This window comes from Oryctolagus cuniculus, chromosome 4 (assembly GCF_051225735.1).
Source record: "Oryctolagus cuniculus isolate XC-2025 breed Fujian yellow rabbit chromosome 4, ASM5122573v1, whole genome shotgun sequence".
NCBI lineage: Eukaryota > Metazoa > Chordata > Mammalia > Lagomorpha > Leporidae > Oryctolagus > Oryctolagus cuniculus.
Window position 1 is genome coordinate 144,698,686 of NC_142870.1, and position 20,260 is coordinate 144,718,945.

Here is a 20,260-nt window from a genome sequence, read left to right on the forward strand (position 1 = left end):
AAAGCAATATCATGTTAACTCAGAAGTCAAATATGGAGTTTGCTCACCTAATTATTTTTAATTGTTTACCATTGATTTCACGTCAATGTTTGTGCTAAGCTGAAAATTATTGAACTAGAACTGTATGAAACCCAAGCATTTTTATCCTTTCCTTATATGTTATTTAAATATCATACTCAAATATTTAAAAATTATCTTACGCAGTTAAACTAATGTTATTTGATACATGATCAATAATTTAGCTTGTATGAAACAACACAAAAGTACCAGCTTATAAAAACCGAACAAGTTCTCTCTACGGTTTCCCTTTAAATTCACAAAAAGGAAAAATCTAATCCAAAAACTGTAACAAGAAAACTACAGATTTAATAAACAGATTAACTTACTGAAAAAATCTTTAAAGACGTTTAACCATTCCATTTTGAATACAAATTCTGTGTTCTCTTTTGTAAGCTTGTTAACACAGCTCAGGATAATTCTCAGGGAGCTTCCTGGTCTGTTCTGCAACACTGAAACTTCCCACACCCAATCCATGTGACCTGGCCCACACCCAAGCAACAGAAAGCTTTTCTGAAGCTTCTCTTTCCAAAACTTTTTTCCCCATAAACTATAACAGAATCTGTAAAATAAGTAAATCATAATGGTCAAAAAAGTAACCTATTCTTCACACTTACTTTAGAAGGAGTTTTAAAGCCTATACATTTTCTAACACTTAAAAATATACTATTGCATTCATTTTTCCTTTTCCTAAACTTTCAAACAATGTCTCCACCAGCACAATCACTGTGAAACAAACCCATTAAATAAGACATTTGAGTTACCAAAAAGAGACACAGAAATGCTAAAGAAAAGAAGGTTATCCAATGCATAAGTTGGATTTACATCATTATACTATGTAACTATATACTACCAATATTTCCAAGCACCCAGAAATAAAGGTAGTAATAACCATCATATTGTAATAAAGTTAACAGCGATTTCTTAAATCTTACAGAATTATAAACCTTGCTAAAACTGTCTCAATAATATCAGAAAATATGGAAAATTTCCTAGTAATATTAATAAAAATTAATTCTAATTAACTTTCAGATTTATATACAATAACTAAAACTGGCATATTTGTCCTGTTTGCTCTAAGATAATAGTTTTTCACTATCTTTTGTAACTACTATCACATCTCTCTAATTCCAGACACCAGGATCCTATTAAAAACAAACAGGGGCAGTGGTTTGGAATAGCAGTTATTTGCGACACCAGCATCCCTTATCAGAGTACCTGGGTTTGAGTCTCAGCTCTGCTTCTGTATACTCTAGGAGGCAGCAAGTAATGGGTAAAGGACCCTGCCACCCACATGGGAAACCCAGAACGAGTTCCTGGCTCCCAGCTTCAGCAGGGTTCTGTTCACAATGAGGAGTGAAGTGTAAGCAGTGAACCAGCTAATTGGTGATCTCTTTCTCTTGTGTCTTTTTCTCTGCCTTGCAAATAAATTTTTAAAAACAAACTAAAAAGGAACAAAAACTCTATATAGATATGTCTAGTATTCTCTGTGCATTCATCACTATGAGTTATACTTTCTTGAAAGAAGTTACCTTGCTCTCCTTCAATACTTTTCATCAACATGCTTTCAATAAATGTTCAGTATTTACAAAACCAGAAGTATTCTTGGTTCTAACACTGGTCTCTTCAACTATGTAAAGAAAATCACATTCTGATTTGCCTTCCATTTAAAAACTAATGGTCCTGGCTGGTGCCGCGGCTCAACAGGCTAATCATCCACCTGCAACGCCAGCACTCCGGGTTCTAGTCTCGGTCGGGGCGCCAGATTCTGTCCTGGTTGCCCCTCTTCCAGGCCAGCTCTCTGCTGTGGCCTGGGAGTGTAGTGGAGGATGGCCCAAGTACTTGGGCCCTGCACCCCATGGGAGACCAGGAGAAGCACCTGGCTTCTGCCTTGGGATGAGCCCGGTGCGCCGGCCGCAGCGGCCATTGTTGGGTGAACCCACAGAAAAGGAAGACCTTTCTCTTTCTCTCTCTCTCACTGTCCACTCTGCCTGTCAAAAAAAAAAAAAAAAAAAAAAAAGGAAGAAAACAAAAAAAAAAACTAATGGTCCTGTTTGCAAAAAAATTAGAATCTAAAAAAACATTATCCCAACAGTTAAACGGCACAGCAACAACTACCAATTTATCTTTAAAACAATGTAAATGCTTTAGCTCAGAAACTAATATTCTAATACTTTATTTACTACTGGGAAGTACACTATATTTTAGTTTTTGATGTTTTCTGATAGTTAAAAACAGTACTTGTCTTTTATTGCTGATAAATTTCTAGAGTAACAATAATATCAACAACAAGCACATCAATTATATTTCATACTTGTCAATAATGCTACATTTTTCCCAAACTATCACTGTAAGGAGAAATTTTACTTTCCTTCTACATTAAGACAAAGAATCATTAATCAACAGCATGTTTGCCTGAATACCAAAAATGAAATTCTGTCCCTCCCAATTCCTTCCTGTCAGTTCAGGATAATTTCTTTTTTCTTTTCTTTTTTTTTAAAAAGAGGCCAGTCCTCACCCATGCATATTTCCTTCCTACCAGCTCAGTGGAGCCCAATGTGAAGCAGGCTCCACTGCCTCTGGCACTCATGGAAGGTCAGTAAAAACAGAAAGAAGAACAAAACAACTTTATAGTTAAAGAAGGGAGGGGGGAAAAATCCAAAAACAAAATAGAAAAGAGATCAGTTCTGTAGATACTAACAAATATTCCACAGCTTAAAAACTCTTTCATCAAATAGAAGAGTAAACTGATGGCTTGTTTTTTTAAAGTTCAAAATGTAAGCCATTAAACAAATTAAAATTTAACAATATGCCATGTGAAAGAAAATTGCCTTGATGATAAAAAAAGGTAATTTTGCATTTTACTCATTTTTCCCCCACCTCAATTAGAGGCAGAATTTGCCTAGAAGTCAAAACTCAAAAAAGGTACTCGTAACTCAAGAAGTCCCTGCTACGAAGTCAAATTTAGTTCTGTGCATTAGAATCCCTCTAATGAACAGATCTGGGCCCAGATTTACAGCAACTACTTGTTAACACATATGACCTTGACTCTTACTGGTGTCTGGCTTGAAAATCTGCTATAAACCAAATCTACCCAGCCGAGCTGAAATTCCAGTCCTGGCCCTTTCAAGTCTGCCCACTGCTGCCAGAAATCTGTATGAAGAACTGAGTAGGAATTAAGTTCCAGAATCCACTTAAAACAAATTAGTTGTTTTTAACACAAGACTAACTTACCTAAAGTATCCTTTAGGTTTTTTACAATAGATGCTTTCCGAGCACTGTTTTTCCTTTCCACATAGTTAGAAGGCACAAAACCTGTTTTATTCATGGAATTTCTAACTCTCCACCAGGACTTAGAATCATCCAGAAGCCATAATCTCTCATTCTTCTTGATGTCCAGCTCTTGTTCTTGTTGGGCCACATAGTCAAATTTGGCTACTACCACCACTTCTTCTGCCATCTTTCAGCAGCTTCAGCACTGTAAACACACAGGAAGTATTTTTATTTAAGATTGGAGTGGTAGTGGTGCATGTACTTTTCAAAATGAAACACCTAAAAATCTAAGGATACTAAAATAATGAAAGTAAAAATATAGGAAAAATAGATTAGCAAATACGAATTTTAAAAAGTTGATATTGCTACATTACATGACACAGTGACATTAGGGCAAAAACCATTACTACCAATAAAGTTTACTACATAATGATAAAAGTTTCTACTCAATATATAAGAAGTAAACTTTCATGTACCCAGTAACACTGCTCCAAAACAGACTGGCATAACAACAAGGAGAAATGAACAAATCCATTATCACAGAGGATAATTTTTAACACATTTCTCAGTTAATAAAATAAACAAAAATACAAAAATATTAGCAAAGCTAAAAAAACAACTGTTATCACAACCAGTAAATTTAATCTAATAGATATATACAGAATATTACATCCAAACAGAAGAATACAAATACAACACATATAAAAACTGATAAAATGTCAGGCCATAAAGGAAATCTCAACTTTCATATAACTGGTATTTTACAATCATATTCTCTTATAATATACAAATAGCTTTTCAAAAATCACATGTTTGAAAAAGTCAAAACTCCTGAGTCTAAGAAGGAATCATATGAAATAATGAAAATACTTATAAGTAAATGATAATAAAAAAGACTATACATGCAACTTTGTGTGATGCAGAAAAAGAAGGGTACTAAGGGAGGTGTTTTTTTTTTTTTTTTAATCATTGCATTGGAAAATAAGAGGCAAATAAAAATGTACTAGGCCTGGTGCTATGGCACAGTGGGTTAAGCTGCTGCCTATGTTGGCATCCCATATGGGTGCTAGTTCGAGTCTCGGAGGCTCCACTTGTGATCCAGCTCCCTACTAATGTGCTTGGAAAGCAGTGGAAAATGGCCCAAGTGCTCCAGCCCCTGACACCCATGCAGACACAGATGAAGCTCCTGGCTCTTGGCTGTGGCGTGGCCCAGCCCAGACTACTGCAGCCATTTGGAAAGTGAACCAATGGATGAAGCGCTCTCTCTAACTTTGTCTTTTAATAAATAGATCTTTTTTAAAAATTAATATACTGAGTGTCTTATCATTTTTAAAGACTTATTTATGGGGCCGGCGCTGTGGTATATATAGTGGGTAAAGCTGCAACCTGTAGTGCTAGCATCCCATATGGGTGCCGGTTCAAGTCCCAGATGCTCCACTTCTGATCTAGCTCTCTGCTATGGCCTGGGAAAGTAGTGGAGGATGGCCCAGGTCCTTGGGCCTCTGCACCCACATGGGAGATCTGGAAGAAGCTCCAGGCTCCTGGCTTCAGATCTCTCTCTCTCTTTGCCTCTGCCTCTCTGTAATTCTGCCTTTGAAAATTATTTATTTGAGAGGCAGAGTTAGGGAGAGACAGAGAGAGAGGTCTTCTATTTGCTAGTTCACACTCCCCCGATAGTTGCAACTGCTGGAGCTGGGCCGATGGGAAGCCAGGAGCTTCTTCCGTGTCTTCCACATGGGTGTGATACGGGACTGGTCAAGGAGTTAGATTGGGTTCATGAGGTGGTAGCTGCACCTCCTTTGCTCTGTGTTGTCATGTTCACCTATCTGTCAATCTGAGTTCATCCTCTTATCTGAGAGGTAGGGGTGGTACCACATAAACACTTCCGTTTTTCTAAAGAACATAAAAAGCTAAGAAGAACAGATATGTGTTCTCTTCTCCTCACAGACTCAGAAAGAACAGAGTAGGGCATAATCCTTTTCTTTGGCCCACTTTCCCAAAATAAAGCCCTAATGAGTATGTTTTTCCTATTTTGTAAATAAGTATCATACTGCATGCTGTGTTTGGACCTGTACTTAGAATTTTCTTCTCTAGGTAAAAGACAAGAGTGTGGAAAATTAATAATTTAGGCCCAACCCAGCCTGTAACAGGTGCAGGGGCCCAAGACTGAGACCATCTTTCACTGCTTTCCCAGGCCATTTGCAGGGAACTGGATCGGAAGTAGTGCAGCCAACACTAGAACTGGTGTTCATGAGATATAGGTGCTGCAGACTGAGGCACTATGAGCATCTATCTTAAATCATTAAATCTCAAGTTTTCAAATCTGCAAATATTTCAGTAATATTTATTTCAAAGTTACCTAAAGTGGTATATTTATGGCTTAAGTTAAGTCTCTATGGGTGTCCTATATGTAGGATGATATGATACAATGGATTAAGCAATTAGAAAACTGCAACAATCGAAAGGAAAGCAAAAAAGGGGAAATAATAAAAAATAAAAGCAGAAATGACTGCAACAGAAAATACATAGGAGGCCAGTGCTGTGGTGTAGTAGGTTAAGCCTCTGGCTATGGTGCCAGTATCAATATGGATGCACATTCGAGTCCTGGCTACTTCATTTCTGATCCAGTTCTCTGCTATGCCTTGGGAAATTAGTAGAAGATGGTCCAAGTCCTTGGGTCCCTGCACCCACATGGGAGACCTGGAAGAAACTCCAGGCTCCTAGCTTTGGATCTGCCCAGTTCCAGCTGTTGTGGCCGTTTGGGGAGTGAGTCAGTGGATGGAAGACCCCCTCTCTCTGTCTCTCCCTAACTCTGCCTCTAAAATAAATAAATAAATCTTTGTGTGTGTATATATATTATACACACACACACCAGAAAGGTTCCATTAAAAGAAGTCACACCCAAATACCAGTAATGAAAAAGAGCATCACAATTATAAATGCTGCAGTTACAAAGAGAATGGCAATATAATAAATACACATTATCAATAAATCTGAAAACAGGTAGAATACCACAAATTTATAGAAAAGTAAAATAAGGAAAGCAATAAAATTTAGTATGTCATTAAGAAATCTTCCCATAGTACAAATATTAGCACAAGAAGGTTTTATAGGCAATTCTCTTAAAATTCAAGGAACAAATACACGTGCTCTTTGAAAAGTTCATGAAAAATGACCATTAAAAAGTTACTTATGGGGCTAGCACTGTGGTGTAGTAGGCTAACCCTCTGCCCGTAGTGCTGGCACCCCATATGGACACTGGTTCAAGTCCTGGCTATTCCACTTCCAATCCAGCTCTCTGCTTATGGCCTGGGATAGCAGTGGAGATGGCCCAAGTGTTTGGGCCCTTACCCCTGCATGGGAGACCTGAAGGAAGCTCCTAGCTCCAAGATTTGAGTCAGCCCAGCTCCAGCCATTGCAAGCCATTTGCGGAGTAAACTAGCAAATGGAAGGCCTTTCTCTCTGTCTCTCCCTCCCTCTAGAACTCTAACTCTCAAATAAATAAATAAAAATCTAAAAAAAAAAAGTTATTTACACATTTAAAATATTTTGCATCAAAATAAACTTATCTTTCAATTCCATTTTTCATGAATCTTTTGAAAAATCTTTATAATTTCAATTTAAACTCTTAGAACAAAGGAGAACTTACAAATCAATTAACCTCATTCCTGAATCTAGATCAACTCTGTGCTTTTTTCAGAATGATTATCCTAGTGAACAGCCATCCCTAGTTTAAATTTATTTTACTTATTTGAAAGGCAGAATTATAGAGGAGAGAGAGAGCTTACACCCATAGATTCATCCCTCAAATGGCCAAGATGGTCTGGGCTAGGCCAAAGCCAGGAACCTATAATTGCACTTGGGTCTCCCATGAGGGAGGCTGGGGTCCAAATACTTAGGCCATTTTCTGCTGCCTTCTCCGGTGCATTAGCAGGGAGCTAGATTGGAAGCAGAGCAGCTGGGATTTGAATCAGCACTCAGACATGGAATGCCAGCACCACAGGCAGCAGCTTAACCCAACATATCACAAAGCCGGCCCCACAAATTTAGCTTTTTATCTTCGATATTGAGCAGCAGTTTCTTTCCCCAATAATGAAGCAAGCTCTTCACGACTATCAGGGAAAGACATTTAACTAAGACTCCTACATCCACTAATATTCAAGTATGTAAGCAAGGTAAATACATTTTGGAAGCATGAAAAGCCTCACAAGGTGTCACACATTGTTTACCTGTTCTGAGTAATGACATGCCCCGCAGCAAAACAACTAATACTAAACAAAAAGAAAATGATGTATTCAAGAAACAATGATCAACAGAAATTAAAAAAAAAAAAGTATTTGTGTTCTTACAACTTTTATGTTTGAAATTATTTAAAAATAGTTATAACCAAGTCTAAATCATGACTGGCATACGATGTAAAAATAATGAATGATAGCCTTTGTGAGACACTCGAAAGCTAGAAGCAAAGAGATTTTTCTCAGGGATAACTGAGCATTGACTATGATTCCGTCCCTGTGTCTCCAGCACTCACCTCCCCCAGTTAATTCATAAGCTGAAAATGAAATTTAATTTTGGGTCCCAAAGAAACTTATTCTGAAACTTTACAACTCAATTTTAAGATCTATCAAAGGGGCCAGCGCTGTGGCTCAGCAGGTTAATGCCCTGGCTTGAAGTACCGGCATCCCATATGAGTGCCGGTTTGAGACCCAGCTGCTCCACTTCCGATCCAGCTCTCTGCTATGGCTTGGGAAAGCAGTAGAGGATGGCCCAAATCCTGGGGCCTCTGCACCCGTGTGGGAGACCAGGAAGAAGCTCCTGGCTCCTGGCTCCTGGCTTTGGATCAGCCCAGCTCCGGCCGTTGCGCCAATTAGGGAGTGACCCATTGGAGATGGAAGATCCCTCTCACTCTCTCTGTAGATCTTTCAAATAAATAAATCAATTTTTTTTTAAAAAAGATCTATCAAAAAACATGTAAAACTGGCAACAAATATTTTGGAAAAAAATAAGAGTTTGCATAATGACATTGTAGTATGTATACCAAGCATTTATTTTCTTTTCCTAGCTGAATCCAATTATCCTTCTGGTCTCCTTGCAACCATTATTTTAGCTATGTAACTTGTTTGATTAACTCTAGCTTCAAAGTCCTATCTACATAAATCAAAGATCTACTTTCACAACAGAATCATTTATGAAACTTTAAAAAAAAATACAGGTGCTTGGGCCTCTAATTCAGAGACTGTAATCAGTGCCTCTAATTCAAAGATTATAATCAGTGCAAAGTTTCAATCAGTTTTTAGTTTTTTTTGAAAAACCACCCAAGTGTTCTAATGTACAGCTACGCTTGAAAACCCATAGGCCAATCATGACAACATTCCACCTGCTAGACTGGCCCAGTTAACCTGTTAAGGCCAATGCGATGCAATGTATGCTAAGGAATTCAGGGAAAAGTTGACTGGCTCTGAAGAAATGAGATTATTCGTGAATATTGCTAAGGACAGAGAGACGTGAGGTCTGGAACCAGCTGAGGATAGAACCAGTAAGTGAAATGAGATATGCTGGAAAATAGTACCAAGGTTGCTAAAATAAGCACTGATGCCCGACCCCTGAACCTCTACAATTCCTTGAACCAATACATTTCTTTATTGTGTAAAACATTTTTTTTAAATTTTTCAGTTGAAAGTTCTCAATGTAGGCAACATTACTCCAGAAGATATAAAAATGTACTAAAAATGCTGAGGTGATTTAAAAGGACATGATACTTGCACGGAAACAAATAGACCAACAGACTGACATCCAGGAAGCAGATATACCCATATACAGGTGGCTTTAGAAGCTCTCATGTTTGATAAACAAGCTAAGTTCTAGTTTAGGTCTCTTTGAAATAAGAATATTTCAAAGTACTGGTGATACAGAATCTGAATACATTTTTTTTAAAAGATTATTATTGGAAAGGCAGAATGAAAGAAAGGAGAGTGCATGTGTACACATGTGAGAGAGAGAGAGAAAGAGAGGGGGGGGGGAGGGAGGGAGGGAGGGAAGGAGGGTTATCTTCCACCCACCAGTAATGCCTCCAAAGCCAGAGCTAAGCCAGGTGGAAGCCAGGAACCTAGAACTCCAGCTATCTCCCCCATAGGTGGCAGAAACCCATATACTTTGGCCTTGATTTGTTGCCTTCCCAGGCGCAACAGCAAAAAGCTGGACTGGAAGTGGAGTAACAGTGGGACTCAAACTGCTACTGTAAGATGCAGGCATTGCAAATGGTGGCTTAACCTGCTGTGCAACATCACCTGCTCCAGAGTTTAAAACATTTTTGTTACTTTATTTTTATTGATTTGAAAGCCAGAGAGACAGAGGAAGAGAGGAAGAGAGAGAGACTGACAGAGATAAAGCCAGGAGCCCAGAATACTATCCAGATCTTCACCAGAGGTAGCAGAGAAACAAGACTGAAGTCATCCATTACTTGCTGCCTCCTCCTAGTATACATACTAGTAGAAACCCACAATCAGGGGTAGAGACAGATTTAAACCCAGTAACTCCCATGTAAGATGCAGGCAACTCAGGGGTGTCTTCTCTTATGCATCTGTCATCTGCCTTAAGATTTTTGTCTATTTTTCTGCCAAATGCTTAACACTGGTCTCACTTAGAACTAATTAAAAAGCAAGAAATTTTTGTAGTGACATCTTTTAAGAAGTCTTTCCAAAGCAATCAATTTTCACAAAAAAATTATTTGTTTACAAAATATATAAAATATAATAAGAGGCACCACTAGAAGAAACTTAAATCTGAATCTTGGTAAGTAGATTAAATTCAACTTGTAGGAATGGAAATGTGCCAACGTTATCAGGTTGCAGGCTTCATAACAAATGAGTAGACTTAATTAACCAGGCAAATCGGTTAAGTAACTTGTAACCTGTGTGTATACAAATATGCAAAAATATGATAATTTGGTTTATGATGGGTAGCATAACATACTATTCAAGAATGAGTTATTCAGTAACTGATACCAGGACAACTGGTTATCCTTTGAGAAAAAAGTCCTACCTTATCGCTCCCCGTCTTCACGGAGGAACGACACAGGACCCTGCGCTGTTCTTTTGTCTGCTCGGCCCTCCCCGGGTTTGCTGCTGGTTCTTCCCGGGTTGGCTACCGACCCTTCCACCTCCGAGGAAGGGCGGTTCCCCCTGCCACTTTTCCCCACTTCCGCAGGGGAGCGGCACACCGCCGGCCGGCTCTCTCGGGGGCTGCACAGGTGTTCCTTCAGATAGATGTTCCCCTTAGATGTTCCCTTTAGATGTTCCTCGTGCATGTTGTCTCTCTCCTCCTTTATAGTCCTCTTCCACCAATCCCAACTCTGCTACCCACACGCCGAGTACGCTGCTCTCCTCCAATCAGGAGCAGGTCCTACAGTTTATTGGTTGAACTGGAGGCAGCTGTGTAGAGGCTGTTTCTCCCTTCTCAGCGCCATATTGTGGGAGAGCAGATGCATAGAATAAGTCTTAATTCCAGTAACTTAGTCTAGTCCGAGTTGCTCCCCACACTACCTCACAGAGCATAAAAAAGTAAATTAGATTTCTGAGGAAGACACAAGACCTGTCCTTTCCCTATTCCTCTTGTAAAGTATAACTAAAAACCACAAACATCACATGTAAAACAAACATAAGAAAACTCTGAGGGGCTAGGGTTGTGACAAAACTGACAGAGCAGCAGCTCGAAATGTCAGCATCCCATATGGGAGCTGGTTTGTGTCCTTGCTACTCCACTGCTGACCCAGTTCTCTGCTAATGGCTTGGGGAAAGCAGCAGAAGATGGCCCAAAGTGCTTGGGCCCCTGCCACCCATGTAAATGACACAGATGAAGCTCCTGGCTCCTATCTTCAGCCAGGCTCAACCTACTCCCCCTACCCCAATCCTGACTTTCAAATAAATAAAAATATAATTCTTAAAGATGAAGAGAAGGTGACAACTCAGCTAGGGACCTCAGGACTCCAAGAATGAGTGAATTACCTAGTTTTATTTTTGCCTGATATACCCTAGTCTTGGAGGTGAAGGTTAGCAACCTAGACACACCAACAGACACAGTCAAGAAAATAAAACCACGGGGCTCTCCAAATAATGGACCAAAATAGGAACAGCCAAAGAAGACAAAAGACATTTAGACTGCTCTACTTCAGTCAAACAACACAGAAATAACTGTGGCCCACTCATATCAGCAAAGGCCAAGCAGGAAACCTAGACTTTCAACCCTCCAGAGGCTATTATGAAGCACTTACAATCTCTCCTCTCCAGTGTGTAGTGTAAGAAGACCAACTAAGGAGCCAAAGTTTTACCTGCCAGACAGGGAGAAAATCAGCAAAGCCATCAAACAACTCAACAACACACTGAACTAACATAACAAGATCTAATCAACATCTACAGACCCCTTCAGCCAAAAATAGAATGCAAAATATTCATGTGTCCAGGGAAGAAAAACCAAGATAAGTCATATCCTATGCTATAAAACAAACTGCAACAAAATTTAAAAGGACTGAAATTGTACAATGTGTTCTCCAACTAAAATAAAATCAAACTAGGACTCAGTAACAGTATTAAAAGGAAAATCTCCAATCATGTGAAACCTAAACCACTTCTAAATAATTCATGGGTTAAGGAAGAAGTCATCAGGAAACTCAGACATTATGCTGAAATAAGTAAAAATGGAAATATAACCTACCAAATTTGTGGGATACAGCTAAAGCAATACTGAGAGGGAAATTTATAGTGCTAATAAAAATAACTAGAAAAGGAAAAGGTGCAAATTAGAAATCTAACCTACTTCAAGAATCTAGAAAAAGAGAAAAATAAAAGCAAGCAGAAGGAAGTAAATGTTAATGGTGTATTAAATCAATGAATTTGAAAACAAAGAAAAATCTATGAAATAGCTGATTCTTTAAAAAGATCCATAAAACTGATAAACTTTCAGCAAGAAAAAAGATATAAATCAGTAATATTAAAAATGACCTAAGAGATATCATTATAGACTCTAGAATAAGGGAATACTACAAAGAGTATTTATATATACACACACAAATTTGACAACATAGAAAGAATTGCCCAATTCTTCAAAATCACAACTTACAACACACTCAATATGAAAGATAGTTTGAATAGCCCCAAACTAATCAGAAAAATAAATTTATAATTAAAAATCTCTGATCCAAAGAAGAAATACTCAAGTTCAGAGGGTTCTACTGAAAAATCCTACCATATTCAAAGAATTAACTCAAATTCTACACAATTTCTTCCTCCTAAAAGTAGGAGAAAACACATCTCTGAGGTTAATATTACCTTTATGTCAAAACTAGACAGAGTCAGGGGCCAGCATTGTGGCGAAGTGCCAGTATCCTTTACAGGCACCAGTTTGAGTTCCAGCTGCTCCACTTCCGATCCAGCTCCCTGCTAATGCACTTGGGAAAGCAGTGGAAGATGGCCCAAGTACTTGGGCCTCCGTACCCACATGGTAGACCCAGAAGCAGCTTATAGCTCCCCTCTTTGGCCTGGCCTAGCTCTAGTTGTTGCAACCATTTGGGGAGTGAACCAGCTGATGGAAGATCTCTGTCTCTCCCCTCTTTCTCTATAACTCAGCCTTTCAAATAAGTAATGAATCTAAAAACAAAATAGACAAATACATAAAAGGAAATTAAAAACCAATATCCCTTACAAAAATGTTTGTAGAAATCCTGCACAAAATATTAGCAAATGAAATTTAACAGGATGTAAAAAGAAATAACACTTCATGAGCAGGTGGGTTTTTTGTTGTTGTTGTTCATAGATACAAGGTTGTATTTAAAAATCTGTATAATCCACCACATTAGCAGGCTAATGAAGAAAAATCACATTAGCATATTAATCAGTGCAGAAAAGCATCTGAAAAAAATTCAATTCTTACACATAATGAAAAATTCCAAAAAAAAAAAAAAGGATTAAAAGAGAACTCCAACTTGATAAACAGCACATATGGGGGAAAAAAAAAAAAAAACCCTTTCAACTAACACCATACTTAGTGGTGAGAGGCTGGAAGCTTTCCCCAAGATCAGAAACAAAGCTAGGATGTCAACTCTCACCACTCTTTTCAACATAGTTCTGGAAGTTCTATTGAATTCACTAAGGCGAGACATGAAATAAATGGCATATAGGATAGAAAGGAAGAAATAAAAACTATTCCCATTTGAAGATGACACGATTATGTAGATTCCTTGGAATTTATCCCCAAAACACGTAATACTATTAAAAATCATTAAGGGGCCGGCGCTGTGGCACAGCGGGTTGACGCCCTGGCCTGAAGCCCTGGCATCCCATATGAGCATTGGTTCGAGACCAAGCTGCTCCACTCCCGATCCAACTCTCTGCTGTAGCCTGGGAAGGCAGTGGAAGATGGCCTGGGTCCTTGGGCCCCTGCACCCATGTGGAAGATCTGGAGGAAACTCCTGGCTCCTAACTTTGGATCAGCACAGCTCTGACCGTTGCAGCCAATTGGGGAGTGAACCATCGAATGGAAGACCTTTCTCTCTCTGCCTCTCCTCTCTCTGTGTAACTCTTTCAAATAAATAAATATATAAATAAAATTAAATTAAAATTAAGTGGGAGGTCATTAGATTGAGATGACTCCAATGCCCTAGGTTCCTATATAAATACAGGGAACTCTAACTCAGAATAAAAGATAATGAAACTTTAGCTCAAGCAAAAGCTGACAACTGAAATTAGATACACAGTCCTGAACTTCCCACCAGGATAGTAAAAATAAATCCAACTGCTCAAACTTTAACCAATTTAAGGTGTATTTATTTATTTGAAAGGCAGAGTTACAGAGAGGCAGAGAGAGAGAGAGCGAGAGAGCTTCCATCCACTGGTTCACTCCCCAAATGGCCTCAACAGCAGGAGCTGCACCAATTCGAAGCCAGGAGCTTCTTCCGGGTCATCCACGTGGGTGCAGGGGCCCAAGAATTTGGGCCATCCTCCACTGCCTTCCCAGGCCATAGCAGAGAGCTGGATCAGAAGTGGAGCAGCCAGGACTCGAACTGGCACCCATATGGGATGCTGGCACTGCAGGCAGTGGCTTTACCCACTATGCCACAGTGTCGGCCCCTCAAATAATTTTAATAAGTAAATTCAGCAAGGTTGCAGGACACAAGGTCAATCTTCAAATATCAACTGAACTTCTATGTATCACTGCTGTGGGAATGTAGGTGGCTAGCAAATGGAGCTGAGGTCTGACAGTCTCAACTGAACTGCTGTTGGACAGCTCTGAGCTAATTTGCAGTAATGCAGGCTACTGAGCAAGAGCCATAATCAACCCACAGAACCTGACTGACAGATCCAGGCAATGTGCAGTTGGACAGTTGTGACAAGCCTATTAGACAGCCTGGCCTGGCAGGCATGACAACTGCCCTTCTGTGCACAAACCAAGGCTCCCTTTCAGTTCACATACAGACCTAGCTAGAGAAGTCCCTCCATCTTTCATAACTGCAAGTTCCACAATGTTGCTAATGTGGACCCACGCATATCTAAAAATATTCAATATGGCAGCGAGATGTGCTCCCATCAAGACCTTTAGCTCATTATAATTTTATTATCATAAAATTACCAGGGGGGACATTCCCACTCCTATGATGCACTTGATACCACAACACTGCTGATACTTAAAAAATGGGGAGGGCCGGCGCAGTGGCTCAACAGGCTAATCCTCCACCTTGCGGCACCGGCACACCGGGTTCTAGTCCCGGTCGAGGTGCCGGATTCTGTCCCGGTTGCCCCTCTTCCAGGCCAGCTCTCTGCTGTGGCCAGGGAGTGCAGTGGAGGATGGCCCAGGTGCTTGGGCCCTGCACCCCATGGGAGACCAGGAAAAGCACCTGGCTCCTGGCTCCTGCCATCGGATCAGCGCGGTGTGCCGGCCGCAGCCTGCTGGCCGCGGCGGCCATTGAAGGGTGAACCAACGGCAAAGGAAGACCTTACTCTCTGTCTCTCTCTCTCACTGTCCACTCTGCCTGTCAAAAAATAAAATAAAATAAAATAAAATAAAAAAGGAAGAATCAACTGGGTGGGAAGAATCAATTTTCCAAATGTCAAGATTTCTCATGTAGCTACTGTAGTCAAGATTAGGTGAAGGGCCGGTGCTGTGGCATAACTGGTAAAGCCACCTCCTGCAGTGCCAGCATCCCATATGGGTGCTGTCCCAGCTGTTCCACTTCCGATCCAGCTCTCTGCTATGGCCTGGGAAAGCGGTAGAAGATAGCCCAAGTGCTTGGGCCCCTGTATCCACGTGGGAGACCCAGAAGAAGCTCTTGGCTCCTGGCTCTGGCCATTTTGGCTATGTGGGGAGTGAACCAGCAGATGGAAGACCTTTCTCCCTCCTCTCTCTCTGCCTCTTCCTCTCTGTAACTCTGCCTTTCAAATAAATAAATAAATAACTCTCAAAAAAAAAAAAATTAGGTGATACTGCCAAAGGGTTGGACACACAGATCAATGAAAGAGAACAGAGAACTCAGAAATAAAGACACACACAGACATATATGCCGAAATAAATTTTGACAAAGGTGAAAAATTCATTAGAGGGAAAACCAGTCTTCTCAATAAATGTTATTAAAGCAAACAGGCAACTGGGTAAAAAAAATGAAAAATGACCTTAATGTAATCTCATCTCAAAATACATCACAAATTTAAACACATAAAATTATGAAGATTTTAGAAAAAAAAAGTCAGAGAAAATCATCAGGATTTAGAGCTACTCAGACTTTACACCAAAAGCAAGATCCACTAAAATTCAACAGTTCTTAGAAAAAATAACTACAACTATATTAGAAAATAAGAAAAAGAGGAGACATTCACTGAAGATGAATATTGGCAAATAAGCATCTGAAAAGATACATTCATTACCATTGTCTATGAAGGAAATATAAATTAAAACTAAACTGAGATGTCACTGCATACATCTATCAAAATGGCCAATATAAGAATAACAATATCAAATGCTGATAAGGACATTTTCTTTTAAATAAAATTGTACTTTTTATTTGTTTTTTTTTTTTTTTAAAGATTTATTAATTTGAAAGAGTTAAACAGAGAGAGAAGGAGAGGCAGAGAGAGAGAGAGGTCCTCCATTTGCTGGTTTACTCCCCAGTTGGCTGCAATGGCCAGAGCTACACTGATCCGAAACCAGGATCCAGGAGCAGCTTCCTCTGGGTCTCCCACATAGGTGCAGGGGCCTAAGGTCTTGGGCCATCTTCCACTGCTTTTCCAGGCCACAGCAGAGTTGGATCTGAAGTGGAGCAGCCGGGACTTAAACCGGCGTCCATATGAGATGCCGGCATTGCAGGCGCTGGCCCTACCCACCACGCCACTGCACCGGCCCCTAAGGACATGTTCTAACTGGATGGCTCATACATTGCTAATGAGAATGCAAAATGATATAGATACTTTGAAAAAGTTAAGCAGTTTCTCACAGAACTAAACATGCAACTGGCAACTAAACAACTAAGCAACTACACTCTTGGGAATTTATCCAAGAGAAATGAAGATTTATGTTAACCTGAAACTTTTACATGAGTATTTATAGCATCTTATTTGTATTAGCCAAACCTATTAGAAACCACCCACGTGTCCCTCAACAGATGAATGATTAAACTGTGGCACATCCACACCAAAACAGAAAAAACAGGGGTAGACATTGTGCTCCAGGTTAAACACCACTTGGGATGTCTTTATACCATATCAAAGTGCCAGTTTGAATTTCAGTTCCCATCAAGCTTCACCTTAATGCATCCCTGGAAGTAGAAGATGGCTCAAGTGTAGGGACCCCTGCCACCCACAATGGAGACTCTTTAAATAGAGTTCCAGGCTCCTGACTTCGAGCATTTGGGGAGTGAACTGGTGGATGCAGACACTTTTCTCTCCATACCCTATCTCCCCAGTTGCTCTCTCTTCCACATCCATGAATGAATGAACAAACAGAAAAAAAGGAACAAATGACTGATACACAAAACAACCTTTATGACTTCCTAAACAATTATGCTGAATGAAAATGCTAATCTTAACATATGATTCCACTTATATCTCATTCTTGAAATGATCAAAAATATAGATGAAAATTTACAGAATTTGGGAGCAGGTGTTATAGCTCAATTGAGTTAAGCTTGGGACACCCATATTATGCATCAGAGTGCAAGTTCAAGTCCTTGGGACTCTGCTTCCAATCCAGCTTACTGGTAATGTGCCTGGGAAGGTAAAACATGATGGGTCAAGTACTTGGATCCCTGCCACCAACATGGGGGAGACTGGATGGAATTCCTGGCTTAGGCCTGGCCCAACCCTGGTTGTTCTGGGCATTTGGGACTGAATCAGCACATAGAATACCTCTGTGTCTCACTCTTCCTTTCCAGTAAATAAATCTTTTTTAAAAACAACTACAGAAATGGTTAACAGATTAGCAGCTTCCAGGAGCTAAAAGGGGAGGGGAGCAAGTGGAAGTGAACATGGCTATAAAAGGGCAATTTGAGAGATTCTTGAGGTAATAGAAATGTTATACATCTCGACTGTATCAACGTTAATATCCTGGTTGTGATACTGTGCTTTTGTCAGACATAATCACTAGGGAAAATGGGTAAAGGAGACACTGTTTATCTCAGTAAATTCTAAGATTTCTTATAACTGCATGTGGATCTATAATTTCTCAAAACTCTCATTATTATAAGAAAATGATTGAAGATAAAAAATGTAGAAATAATATTTCCATATTCTTGATGCCAGTAAGTTTTTAACTATCATGATTCGATATAAACTATAAAATGAAAAAATGTTAACTTCTGCACAGCAAAGGTTTTATCACCCAAGGACAATCATTGCTTGGATTTACTTTTTTTTTTTTTTTTTTTTCAGATTTATTTTATATATTTGAAAGGCAGAGTCACAGAGAGAGGGGAGACACAGAGATCTTCTGCTGTGGTTCACTCCCCAAATGGCCACAACAGCTGAGGCTGGGCCAGGCTGAAAACACGAGCTACTTCCAGCTCTCCCATATGGGTGCATGCAGTTGGGCCATCTGCTGCTGCTTTCCCCGACACAGCAGTAGGGAGCAGGATCAGAAGTGGGGCAGACGGGACATGAACTGGCACCCATATGCCAGCATCGCAGACAGCGACTTTACCTGCTACACCACAGCGCTGGCCTGTGGATTTACTATTTTCAAAATGATTTGGTAGCTCTTCCTACTCTCAGAAACTGTGAATGTTTTATAAATAACCTTGCCTCATTAATTGATTCCCCTAATATACAGATCCTACAGGGAGAGGTAAAATATAGGCCTTTGTGTGGTTATAACACCAACTGCATAGACAGTTAAGTTCATTTATTCCTATATTTTTGAAGATCAATTTCTTTTAAAAATGCAATTTAAAAAAATTTTTCATTTTATTTTTAACAGTATTTATCATTTTTGACATAACATAATTTTTAATTTACATTACAGTCAAAGAGTTCAAGTTGCACTAAAGAGTTCAACAAATAAAAAGTAAAAAGACCATAGTTCAGCAGGAATATAGGCAAGGATTTTAAACAACAAACGAAAAGATGTTCAACTTCACTCATATAGTACACTTTAATGGTCAAATATAATTAAAATTATATTAGTATACAAGTAACAATTTGAAAAAGATTTAAAACAAAGTTTGAAAAAAAATACTGTATTTGCAGCAAAACTGATACACATAGGCATTTCATTTTTTTTTTAAGTTTTAGTGTCCACATATAAAGGAAAACATGCAGTAATTATTTTTCTATGTCTGGCCTATTTCACTCAACATGTTATCTTCCAGTTGCAACCATTTGGATGCAAATGATAGAATTTCATTCTTGGGGCCAGCGCTGCAGCTCACTAGGCTAATCCTCCAACTGCGGTGCTGGTACCCCGGGTTCTAGTACCGGTTGGGGTGCCAATTCTGTCCCGGTTGCTCCTTTTCCAGTCCAGCTCTCTGCTGTGGCCCGGGAAGGCAGTGGAGGATGACCCAAGTGCTTGGGCCACTGCACCCGCATGGGAGACCAGGAAGAAGCACCTGGCTCCTGGATTTGGATCAGCGCAGCGCTGGCTGTAACGGCCATTTGGGGGATGAACCAACAGAAGCAAGACCTTTCTGTCTCTAACTCTGTCAAATAAAAAAAATTTTTTTAATTCATTCTTTTTTTGTAACTAATATTCCATTTTGTGTGTGTGTGTACACATCACATTTTCTTTATCCATTCATCTGATGATGGACATCTTGGTTGATTCCATATTTTGGCTATTGTGAACAGTGCTGCTAAAAACATGGTGCTTTAAGTATCTGATACATGCTCATTTTGGGTATATACCCAATAGTGGGATTGCTGGATCACATGGCAACTCTATTCCTACTTTTTTAAAGAAATCTCCAGCCGGCGCTGCGGCTCAATAGGCTAATCCTCCACCTAGCGGCGCTGGCACACCGGGTTCTAGTCCCGGTCGGGGCACCGGATTCTGTCCCGGTTGCCCCTCTTCCAGGCCAGCTCTCTGCTGTGGCCAGGGAGTGCAGTGGAGGATGGCCCAAGTGCTTGGGCCCTGCATCCGCATGGGAGACCAGGAGAAGCACCTGGCTTCTCCCATTGGATCAGCGTGGTGCGCCAGCTACAGCGCGCCGGCTGTGGTGGCCATTGGAGGGTGAACCAGCAGCAAAGGAAGACCTTTCTCTGTCTCTCTCTCTCTCACTGTCCACTCTGCCTGTCAAAAATAAATAAATAAAGAAATCTCCATACTGTTTTAAACAGTGGCTGCACTAATTTACATTCCCACCAACAGGGTTTAAGAGTTCCCCTTTCTCCACATCCTCACCAGCATTTATTGCTGTCTTTTGGATAACACCCATTCTGTCAAGGGTGAAATGACATTGTGG

The 20,260-nt window shown here is 39.9% G+C and overlaps 1 protein-coding gene across 10 annotated transcripts in view; it reads right to left on the minus strand.

Annotated features, from left to right (window-relative positions):
* NCK1 (NCK adaptor protein 1) overlaps window positions 1-20,260 on the minus strand; it is an 88,450-nt gene that overhangs the window by 20,330 nt on the left and 47,860 nt on the right. For 8 of the 10 annotated variants that reach the window (XM_089332222.1, XM_002716437.6, XM_089332223.1 and 5 more), the window contains exon 2: window positions 3,292-3,535. In XM_089332222.1, coding sequence (XP_089188348.1) covers window positions 3,292-3,517 — 226 coding nt within the window. In that variant the 5' untranslated portion in view covers window positions 3,518-3,535. Of the gene's footprint in view, window positions 1-386; window positions 2,074-3,291; window positions 3,536-10,371; window positions 10,777-20,260 lie in introns of those variants that run through there. The other 2 variants (XM_070072774.2, XM_008266218.5) reach the window with 2 other exon arrangements.